Source organism: Anabas testudineus, chromosome 14, assembly GCF_900324465.2.
Source record: "Anabas testudineus chromosome 14, fAnaTes1.2, whole genome shotgun sequence".
Taxonomy (NCBI): Eukaryota; Metazoa; Chordata; class Actinopteri; order Anabantiformes; family Anabantidae; genus Anabas; species Anabas testudineus.
In genome coordinates this window covers 2,539,546-2,551,755 of record NC_046623.1, presented here as the reverse complement: position 1 = coordinate 2,551,755, position 12,210 = coordinate 2,539,546, and the positions used below count along the sequence as shown (strand labels likewise).

Here is a 12,210-nt window from a genome sequence, read left to right as displayed (position 1 = left end):
CTACCAGTGATTTCATTTCAGTAGTGGACATGCATTTACATATTACAAAAGCCAATATTGACAAAAAGAGTGAACAATGAATAGCCACACTTCAAATAATGAATATAGAGGTAGAATGAGTGACAGTGCAGTGACACAATAAACAGTGCTGACTGTAGGTAAACAATTAATTATGTACTCTGAATTTTCCTAATAACACCTGTGTAACATTAAATAATTTAAAAACTTAAGTAAAAATAAAGGACAGTCACGCAGCTTTAAAAACTAAGTTCATTAATCTACCACTTTTGAATATACATATGCTCCACAACCTGTAGCCTTTGCCTGATTCAGTTTAAGGTCTTCTCCTATGTGCAGGGAACTGAAACAGATTTGGGTAACATTCACAGTACTATTGACTAAAAGTGGTGACAAGCTGCAACCTTCCTTCTCCCAAAACATAGAAGAAATGATAAAAGATACAACACAAACCATGTCTAAAGATGCGTATACTGGTTAAATCAGTATTCACATCATGGTTACTGGTCACTTTATTAAAAAAAAAAAAAAAACATCTACATTGAAATGTTATTTCAGGGTAGTGTGGGGTTTTCAAATCTAATGTTGTGAACGTACAAAACAATTGAAAACAATGGTAAAAGTTAAATCATACAAAACCATAGATTAAGTTAAATGTTCTAAAACACATTAACTCTAGTTATTGTCAATACTGACAGAATGTTTTAACAGGACACAATAACATAACTCCAGCATACACTATTGAAGGACATAAAACATGACAAAAAGTTAGTTGGCATGATGTGTGGTTGAGAAACACAGTTTTAGTGTGTAAGGGTAAGGCCCACCTGAAAGAAAAAAAAAAAAAAAAGATACATTTGATGGATGAAGGTAAAAACGTTTCTTAAAATCTGCCTGTAACTAGTAATAATGTAACAAGATGAGAGCTTACTAGGGTTTTTCAGCTGGTAATGGTTCATCATAGCTAGTGCTTCCATGGCATCATTGATGGATTCCCACTCCAGCAGGCCAGATGAACTACGCTCACCTTTGGTGTCACACAATACGACTGATTAGATATTTATAAGAGATAATGCTCAGACATTTGCATAGATTTTGTGCATTGGCTTGCCAATATTGCTGACAAAGCCAATCATTAGCTGCCGCATTATCAAAATAACAATTTCCAAAAGCTGCTGGGATGTATGCAATAACATTCAAGAAACTCAAATATTATACTTTGTTTACACGGATTTGGTTAGAACAAGTAGGCACTAGGCATGAGGTATTTATTTGTTAATTTATAGGATTATATTTAAAGTCAGGAAGGCAATTTACAAGTCAAGGCTGATGCCTTTGTTGTTAAAAGGGGAAAAGTCAGATTGGTGAATACCCATTAGTACTTTGTTGCATACAGAACAGGAATATCACTGTAAGTACTGTACAGACACAAACAAAGTGTAAAACTGGCCTAACCCTAATCCCTTCCCCTTGATGGTAAAAGTAAAGAAAAGTTCTGCTTGAGCATTTTGTTTCTTTGTCGTTTTCACATCTGACTACCCACTCATTACTCACCTTTTCTTTTTTCTTTTTTAAATCAAGAGACCACAGTCGATAGGAACATCCAATTAAAAATTAAATCAAAGCACACTTAATAAAATCAGCTTATACTGTGGTTCAGACTGTAACTCATTACTTACTCTTTCCAGTGAAAAGCTTCACACTTGTGGGGCTCTTTATTCCCAGTTCATCACAGATCTGAAAGAAAAAGATCTATTGTTTGTGTGATCTATCTGTTTTGTGAAGGTGTTATATGAAAAATCTGTCTTATACATAACACTGGTCGCTGTTCTTACCTGGTTGAAGATCTCTGCAGATATGTCAGGCTGTGCATTGAAAAAGTGGAGGACATTGCTGGGGTGCTGGATACGGTTTTTGGCCGCTTGCTCTGGTGAGGTGAAGCGATTGTTACGAGATCCGTGGAAATCCTTAAAGCTGCTGGTATTGTCATCTAACTGGTAACACTGTCCTGGCACGATAGCCTGCTGCTTGGACACGCTGCCAAGGAAAGACAGGTCTGATGTCAGGATTTCTAGATCTGCACACATACAAAAAAAGTATGTGAACTCTTTAGAATAAACTGGTTTTCTGCATGAACGGATCATAAAATGTGATCTTCATCTCAAATACAGACAATGTGCTTAAGCTAATAACATAAAAAAACAATTGTAATGTCTCATGTCTTTATTGAACACACTTATAAAACAGGTCATGCCAGACTTAACACAATAGAGATACTGTTGAATGACCTCAAGCTAGCTGTTCACACAAGAAATCCTAGTCTGAGTTGAGAAGGTTCTGATCCAGAATTCCTCCTGAATGTTGTACAGGTCTGATCTGCTGTTACTGGAAAAGCTTGTTGGACGTTACTGCCCAACAAGATTCAACCTGTTGTTTTTCCACCAGCACCTTGAACATTTATTGGGTGTGTTCAATAAAGACAAGATTATAATTGTGTGTTATTAGCTTGAGCAGATGGTGTTTGCTACAATTGACTTTTGTCTATACTCACATTTTATGAACATTTAATGCACAAATCCAGGTTGAAACCAGAGTTTATATACTTTTTCTTGCATTGTATTTTACCAGTCTGGGTTAATGTTTTGTGAAGGTTTTGACAGCTTCTCTTACCAAACATTGAGTTTTTGTCCAAAAAGGAAGTTGTTATTGAGGTGAGTGATGGCCCTGTCTACAGAGTAGCAGTCTCCCATCTCCACCATTGCTGCTCCAGGCTTACTCTTCATAAACTTAACCTGAGGTAGAAAAGCATCCAGAACATGTCAAATTGTTGACAAGAGAACTGCTGGCAGCATCAGTAATGACCCAACCAGTGATTTTTAGTTTCATTTTACTAACCCTCTCTACGTTGCCATAGAGACAGAAGATGTTGAAGACCTTGTCAGCATTGATCTTAGAGGGCTCAAGGCCATATACCATAAGAACTGGAGAGTCAGCGTGAGGGCCATACTCAGGGGGTGGTGGTCCATAACTAGGGCCATAGCGTTGGTTTCCACGGCCGCGTCCACCCATCCCAGGCCCCATGCGGTGAGGAGGAGGGGGGCCGTAGCCATCGTCATTATAGCCATGATAACCTCCTTGAGGTCCACCTTAATTTAAATTGGGAAAAGAAAGTACAAGCAGTGTACTGGAATGTAATCTGTTGTCAGAGCAGTTTCCTCACTGCATATTTACCATAATCAGGTGGGTGGTCTCCCAGAAGAGCAGGCTGCCTCTGACGTTTGTTGGAATTGGCATTCGGATCTAAAATGGTAAAATAAATTTGCCTATCAAATGTACATTATTTAGTTAACTTAAATGGCTTTCTATGTGCTAAAGAGCAGCACTATGATTGACATGCAACAGTGCCCAAATATTAGTGTTACAAAAACGTATTTTGCTAATCTAATAGGTAACATAATGGAGATTTTTTTTTTTTTTTTTTTTTTTAATAATGACTTTTCAAGATAGCTTCCAAACATCAGACCTCCTATATGTTTCATCCTAGTACAAACACACCTTGTGAATTGTTCCAATTGCCTTCACCATCAGCATCTGTGCAGGTACACATACACACAAGTCAAATCCAAGTTAACATGACAAAGACAATTGGCATCACCAAATTAACACACCTTTCATATCCTAGAAAACTGTCATGGAACAAAAGCATTCCAGATATTCAAATGTGCATCATTGCTAAGAGCAGTAATTGTAGTCTAAGCATGTTTTATTGAAAACATCAGCAGTGTGTATACAAACATCTGGACTTGATAACACTGTGAAAGGGAAAACAATCAAACACAATTAGCTTAAATTCACAGAGAAAAGAGTGAGTACTGACAATATAAAGCTTTCCCACAAGCTCCACTTAAGAAAACCCAGGGTGGAGTTTTTGCATAAACATCCACCTGTGTTTTGCAGGGGCCACTACCTCAGGTTTAGAATATTGTATCAAAAATTCACCCCAATATAACTATTTAATATTTTTGTTCAACACAAAGTGAACAGAAATAAATCTTAGATCCATTGCACCTTGACATAAACAAACCAACAAAACCTTCTGTGGTTACACTATGTCATAGTGGGTCAACCACATAAGAACAGTATAAAAAACAAATAAAAACAAACCAAATGCTATAAAATCCACCAAAGCTCTGTTTGTAAAAAAAAAAAAAAAAAAACCCAAAGCTTTCTGAAAAAAACTGCAAGAACTAATGAAGTTAGGTGCAAAAGGTAGTACCCCCTCCATTGTGTGTTAAAACATAAATCATCTGCTCATAGTGGGTCTTAGTATTAGGCACATACAGCCTTAGATAAACAACAACAAATAACTTGTATTTCACCTTGCTATTTTTTTATTTTGCAAAAATTAACCCAAAAAGAAAATACATGTGGACGATACTAAGCACCCTCAAGCGGTAGGTTACTGCCAGGTGCTGCATTGATTAATTGACCAACAGCAGTGTGCTCTATAAAAGCAGATGTTTTGGCGTGTTGCTGGTCTGGTGCATTAAGGTGTGTGTTAAACTGCCAACAAGCAATTGTTACTGCACATCAATCTAAAAAGGGTTATAAAACAATTTGGAGTTCAACTTTCTATAGTGGGAAAGATTATTCAAAAATGGAAAGCATTCAAGACAGCTGCCAGCTTCCACGGTCATACTGTTCAATGCTTAAAAAAATGAAAGCACGGCAAAGGTTTGCAAAACTGTATCTGAACAAACAATGAGACCTCTGGAAAATATCCAATTTCCACATGAGGGCAAAGCTTAATGGCAAGCACCATGTCTGGCAAAAATTAAACTTAGCAGAAACACCTCATACCCACTGCCAACCATGGTGGTGGAGGGATGATGATTTGGGCTAGTTTTGCAGCCACAGGACCTGGGCACTTTGCTGCCATTGAGTCAACCATAAACCCTGCTCTAAACCAGAATATTCTAAAGATAAATGTAAGGCCAATCAAGACAATGGTAAATGAAGCACACATTAATTATACACCAAAATGGCTGACAAAAGAATTAAGGAGGAAAGTCCAGGCTTCAACCCAATTAAAATGCTGTGGTGTGACCATAAGAGAGATGCACATAAGCAAATGCCCAAAAACCTCCATGAACTGAAGCTAAAATGGAACAGAATTTAAATAATTACTCCACAAAAGATGTGAGAGAAGGTTATATATGAAATTATTACTTATTGGAAGTTATTGCTGTTTAAGGTATATCTAAAAAGCTACTGAATAATGAGGGATACTTAGTATTGCCCACACGTTTTTTTCCGTTTTGGATTCACTATGGAATATATAGTGGCCTGTTGAAAGAAAGTATGTAAAAGTATATTGTTGATAGTCTGAGATTGTATTTGCATAATACTAAGACCCCCTATAATCTGATAATCTTTATTATGTTTTTATCATTTTTACCCTGATATTAAATTTAGGACTTTTCTGGTAGTGACCGGGCCACTCAATGCACTAAAGAACTAAGGTTCTCAATACAAGGTAGCATTAACAAGACAATAAAGGTAACAAATCTCTATTCTAACAATTTAAGAAGAGAATACAGTGTATTGATTACATGTTACAGAAATGTGTTTACTGGTGTTATGGGCCTATATGATACTGTAGCATTAAGATGATTATTCATTCATTTCTTGCAAGTACTTACAGCACCACACATGGAGCATGGGACACAGTGGGCAGGTAGGGGGCAGTCTTCAGCAAGGATGCTACCCGCCAACCTCTGATTCCAGCCTCAACTCATTCTCCCTCTTCAGTCTTTTCTTTCTTCTTTCCTTCCTTGCATCCCATCACCAGGGGGAAAAGTACATCCACAGGTCCATGCTTGGTTTTAACTTGCTGCCAGTTTATTAACAAAGTTGCTACTAGAGGCTCATTTCCAGCTTACCGTGCTCTGACCACAAAGCAGGATATATGCACCGTTTGAGAGTGGGCTGTCAGTCCACAGACACACTGAGCCAAACCTGTATCACACGGGAGGCGTTAAAGGCATCACTATGGGCCAGTGCAAAAAAAGGGTAAATGAAATAACGTAGAAACAACACAAGAACAGCACAGAGAGAAGGAGGAAAATGGGGAGGAAGGTAGAGGGGAAAAACAGAACACCAGAGTCCATAAATGTAGGAAGCTTTGCGAGTATTTTTAATCTGTTTGCTCTGTGCTTGTATGCTTGATAGGTGTTTGACGCTTGTGTCTTCATAGGCCTCCCTGTGGAGATTTCTTCTCATGTAAAAATGGGCGTTCACATGATGCTTGCTTATTTGGTTTAAAAGCTGTCAGCCACTTGCAAAGTGAAAAGGCATCTAGTGCTTGACTAGTCATCTGGAATATCTGCGTGACGATGTGCTGTCATGGTAGTTGAGCTCTGTATGTTGCCGTGGATATTCAGCATGTTGTGTTGTCATGTTGTGTCTGGCACACAAAGGTAGCGACGAGCAGAATTAGCATCTGAGAGAAAGAATGGCCTCTTTTTTGTTTATTGCCCCAGTATGTGGTGTCATCTGTTCCCTGGTCGGGCTGAGTGTGTCTGAAAACTCCTCTGTTGCTCCCTGTGGCTGTGTTATGGCAGGCACATCCCAAGGGGTATGAGGCGTGGCCACAACCACCACACCTGTCCCCCACCATGATCCTCAATGTGTTGTGTCAAAAGTGGGGACTCCACGGAGCTCTGCAGATGACATGTGCTGTACTGGTAAAGAGATGGTGGTAGATGCTTATCAATATATCATCAGTCTGTGGTGGATATGCAAGGTGTCTGTTTGCATGGCCTTGGAGTATTTCTGTCCCTCAAACTGAATGGTGGCTACTTTCCACCATAGAAAATAAAATGGATTTCCATGTCAGATGGTGGAGATAGGAGTGATGATGAACTGAGTTGAGGTTGTGTTCCGGTGTCTGTTGCCCCACTGTGTCCGATGTATGCCACAGAGCTGATTTACATTAGTTGTGGCTGTGGGTGCTGTTATACTGTAGCTGTAGAAGCTGCTGCACTTTTGCAGCATGTGCCTGCTTAGAGCTTAAAGTAAGCCTGAATGAGTTTGCACAGTGAGGACACAAGGAGTACCTCTGTTCGTAAGGCAGCATGAACTAGAATAGCAAGAAATCTCTGGTAAGAGAAATCAAAATCATAATTTTATATTTTGGTGAAAACCAAACCAAACCAAACCATATCAAACAAACATATTTGTCTGTAATAAGGTTTAAAACTGTAGCTAAAGTCTATTACTGACTACACTGTATCTAAGGAATAAATGCAAGATTACCTAACTGCTGTATGGTCTTCTCTATCAGGCTCCTAGCACTTTACATTTCAGCAATGATAACCTGAATGTGAAGTGGCAAACAAAAATCTTTCACAAATGCAATGATACCAATTTCAAAGCTACTGTTATAGCATTAGATAATCATTACCTTTAAATAGCTATTTAACTTTCTACTTTTCTGGTCTTTGATAAAGTTCATTAGAGACTCTCAAAACAGTCGAGTCTACAAATATTGATTTGAAAGATGTGTTTATAATTTTAAGTCTCTACAGAAAGTATTTAGACTTCTTCCCTTCTTGCACACTGTGATGTAGATTAAATGTGATATGGATAAACCCATCTGTCTATAGTCAAAAGTCCATGATGACAAAGTCAATACATGTTTTTAAAAATCTGCTGATTAGTTAGTAGCCAAAAAAGAAAAAGAAAAAAATCAATCCGACCTTGAAAACACTACAGTGGCTCTCTGACGGCAATTACTTTCAAATCTTCTTGAGGAAGTCACACCTAGATTTTGGGAGTTTATGCCATTCCTCCAGACAGATGTTCAAGCTTCACCAGAGTGGACGGGGTAGGTCTATGAACTGCCATCTTAAGGACTCTCCACAGATATTCTATGGTGTTTAAGTACTCTATGGGCCATTCAATGTCAGTCAGTAACATACACTGAAGCTACTTCAGCAGTGTCTTGATTGTATACTTCTGGTCACTATCATGCCGAAAGATAAACCATCACCCCAGTCTCAGGTCTTGTATTCTCTTCATTTAACCTTTCCTCAGATCTGACCATCACCCTGTACAACCACCATTGTTCTTGGTAGGAATGGTTTTAACCTTGGTGTGATGCTGAGATGGTCGTCCTTACAGCAGATTTTCTAATCTCTGCATAGGATTTCTGAGACTCTGTTAAAGTGACAATATGGTTCTTCCCTACTTACGGGGTTACTCAGTTTGATGGTTGTCCATAGTCTATCTTCCCACATTTATTAAAGTCATTGTGCTCCTGGGAGCATTGAAAGTCACAATCTACGCGTTCACAATGTTATTGCAAAGATGGAATTGGACATGATCTTAATACCTTTGTAGATTAAATCTTTTCCACTTTGTCATTATGGGTTTTTGAATATAGATTGACAGACAAAAATGGCTTTCTAAACTACAAATCAACAGGGCAGGAGTTTTATACTTTCTGAAACAACTGACATTAAAGGTCCCATGAAATGCAAAATGTTCAACGCCATAGCTCCGGTTCCATTCTCAGGATTGTATGCAGAACATACCACAAAGATACATTTAACCATTTTCAAACCAAAACTTGATCCTTAGACCTGACCAGTTTTAATTTTAAATAGAGAATCAAACCATTAAAATGATGTTATCCAAAATCAGCAGATACTACCTCTCTGCTGTACCACAACTACTGACAATTTTCATTCATTTGGTAATGCTGTCCTCCCATCGATCCTGCCTTAAGTCAAGAACCTACAAAAAAACCTGGTAAACACTGAAGATCTCAGGAAATTTCATGGGATCTTTGACCAGATCTATGTCTAGTGGTCCCTTCAGTCAATTCAGCAGGATAGTCCAATGTCTAATTCAAACTATGATAAAAAATCTCCATGATGTTTGAAAGAATGCTAACAGGTGTGATAGTGTCTAGTGTTTACTGGTAGAGTATGCAGGGATGTGAGTTTGTGCTGCTGTGGCATGCTCTATAAGGAATGTGAATCTATGTGACTACTGGTGATGACCTGCATATACTACAGTGATTGGTGAATTGGGCTTCTATATATCCTTCACATGCACGAGCCTGCAAATGATCTTGGCTGCCCTTGAGGTTGCTCCTCATGCCCTTACTTTTTGCTTGCTGTGTGGCGAGAAAATGCATCAAGACTGTGATGACATCACAGGAATACTGCCTGTGAACACAAAGTCAATTTGAATGGTGAAGAAACCATTCATCTGTGATCAAAGGCAATACCCCTGGGAGGCAGAGAACCCTAAACAACCCATACAGTAGCATGAGAGGAAAAGAGGAAGAGAAAGGGATAAGAAAGGGTTGGGGACTGCATGTTACCTTGGCTACTCAGGTTGGGGTTTGTGTAGTCCCATGTGTCTTGGTCATTCTTGAAGACATTAAGACGTGCTGGCTGTTGAATTTAATATAAGATTGTGAACAAAAATCAAAATTAGTTTCTTCCCAGTAACATCTGATGTTAATTCTCCAGTTGCAAAAGCTCATTACACTTTGCCACACACTCACCTTGGCATATTCGATCTTTAGAGTGCAACAGCCAGAATAGATGTCTGCCCCACTCAGAGAGGCTTTTGCCCTTTGGGCACTTTGGACTGAATCAAATGTGGCAGCATAGAGTTAAGGACAGGTGTAATTATGGGAAGATGTCCTGAGGAAAAATCTACACACATCATCCTCAACATCTACACACTATACAATCAAAGTGTGCCCAAATGTAAAGGGGCACACCTAATAAAATAGATTGTTCTCGAAAAGGATATTCAACCATCGCCTGAACCCCATTCTTTCTAAAGATGACAATCCTCTGTACAGGACCACAGTTGTTACAAATTGTGTAGAGAACATCCTGTAGAGACACACAGATACATTTATATACTACTCCTGATATAGTAAGCACATTTATCAGTATCAGCAGCTAGATGTATCAAACACCTTTCTGTTACCAAAGGACTGCAGATTTCCCCAAAGAATTTCCCCAAGGAGATTAATAAGGCATCAATTATTATTATTAAATGGGTTAAACCAAATTTTAAATTGACTTACTTAGCAATGGCCCAATAATTCTGAACCAAGTCACAAAAACAGTAGTTCCAAAAGGCAGCATTTGTGTACATTATTGATGTAATAATTTTTCTTATTACCCATCACCTACGGCACTGACCGTCAGGACCACCAAAGACAGCCTGCCCCACACAATGCAGTACTTCACAAAACTTCAACCAAAACAAGTGTGAAACCCTACAGCTTTCAGCTGTACAGCGTTTTGAATAATGATAGCCTTCTCCATTACTAATATACGAGTAAAAAGGTTGTTCTCCACTGCTCGAAATGAAACGTTAAACAAAAAACTAATTCATCAGTAGTGGTCAGTGGCTTGACACATCGCACTGGAGTAAGAGTCATAATAAAGCCTGTGACAGTACTACAGGCTTTTTGTCCAGTGGCAGTGTTTCACATGACCAATTCATGTGAAACACTGCCACTGGACAAAAAGCCTGTTTATATATCCATATTACCGTGGTGATAGGATAGATGGGGTTTATGATGGTAAGCAGCAGGACATTGTTGACGCTCCGGGTGTCATCTGAGTCTCCTGGCCGGGAGATCTTTTGGCTAGTGGAGTAATTGATGAAGGCAGGGTGGCCTGCAATGTAAACCTGGTTCTCTGCTGCATATGTAACAGCATTGCAGGAGCCATTCATATCCTCAAATTCCACCAGGGCCTGGCGCTTCTTGGGCATCATAACAACATAACTGGAAAGACATTTTAAGAAGAAAAATTACTGGGCCCACAGGCTGAATTAATGACATGTTTTATTATTATGAAAAGGGGTTAGTCATAAGTGTTTTTAAAATCAAGCAGGGTTCTCTGGTGAATGTGTTCAGTGCTTTTTTAAGATGTCACCATAGTCCTAACAACTTGATAAAGATGACACTGGGTCTGAATGCCTATAGAAATGCATTGTGAATGTTGTTATGCGGTGAGCACGTTGAACAAACACAGTTTTCCTTTACCTGATGGCCCCAAACTCTTGCAGGGCCTCCACTAGGTCAGCCTCCATAATCCCGTCCACCAAGCCCCTGATGTGCACCACTGGGGAAGGAAGCGGTTTATGAGGGTCATCGTAGCTCTCCTGAAAATTAGCACACAATATGATGCTTGCGGGGGCTTAAATACTTTCACAGCTGGAGGAATGGGGAAGGAAAATAGACAGGAGTAGTTAAATACTAGTAGTGAACGAGTCTTTTTTAAAACCGTTCCTATGTTAGAGATTAGTTGGCGTTAGAAACTGGCTAATGTCAAGTATAGAATAAAGCTTCATGTTTATTGTTAAACCGTGACCGGTTTAACGAAACATTTCTAGCTGATTTCAACCAAACCCGCGTTGACATGAACTGTTTTTTATTCGGATACGCTAATTAACGCTATTTAGGTTAGCTAGCCTCTTCATTTTAGCTAGCGACGTGATAACGCTAAACAACTTTGTCAAGCTAAATAACTGACTTCCAAATATAAACTCTACCACGTTTTATCATAATACAGCACCGGTCACCAAATGCAAGAAGGACACCCTCACCGTTGTCATTCCTCCGTCCTCAGTTTTCTGTCTTTTCGTTGCTCTGCCACCTTCTCCGTAGTATCGGCCCGCAGCAGCAGCCATGTTGTCCTGTCCCCTGTGCCGGGGAACTGGTGCGTTCACAATGTGGGAAAACGGAAAACTCTGTATGTGACATGAACATAAAAAGACCACGACTGTCCACAGTTTGGAGCCTCGGGCTGTAAAAACACGTTGACCGAAAAAGATTTGGAAAAGATTTTAATCTGTTTCGGAAGGGTCAAATTATTGGCTGCATCAATTAAAAAAAAAAAAAACATCTACAGAGATAGAAGAAGGTCATGTGGTCTGATGAGTCCAGATTTACCCTGTTCCAGAGTGATGGGAGCATCAGGGGAAGAAGAGAGGAGGGTGAAGTGATGCGTGATAGAAGATAGAGATAGAAGTGAGGTGATAAGATAAGATAGTCTATTTGTCATATGCACAAATGTACATGGTACAGTGTACAATGAAATGTGTTGAGCGTGTGTCTACCATACACATGGATTGGCCACCACAGAG

The 12,210-nt window shown here is 39.2% G+C and overlaps 1 protein-coding gene across 1 annotated transcript; it reads right to left on the bottom strand.

The window, feature by feature from the left end:
* Positions 1-470: 470 nt before the first annotated feature.
* On the bottom strand, positions 471-11,780 carry hnrnpl (heterogeneous nuclear ribonucleoprotein L). The gene is made up of 14 exons (XM_026371464.1): positions 11,671-11,780; positions 11,108-11,226; positions 10,609-10,846; positions 9,853-9,938; positions 9,599-9,695; positions 9,413-9,485; positions 3,574-3,609; positions 3,250-3,318; positions 2,914-3,164; positions 2,689-2,810; positions 1,854-2,055; positions 1,698-1,755; positions 950-1,045; positions 471-845 (listed from the first exon to the last, which is right to left on the bottom strand). Exons 1-14 carry the CDS (start codon positions 11,752-11,754, stop codon positions 787-789), a joined length of 1,590 nt encoding a protein of 529 aa, XP_026227249.1. The 5' UTR covers positions 11,755-11,780; the 3' UTR covers positions 471-786.
* Between the last annotated feature and the right edge of the window lie 430 nt (positions 11,781-12,210).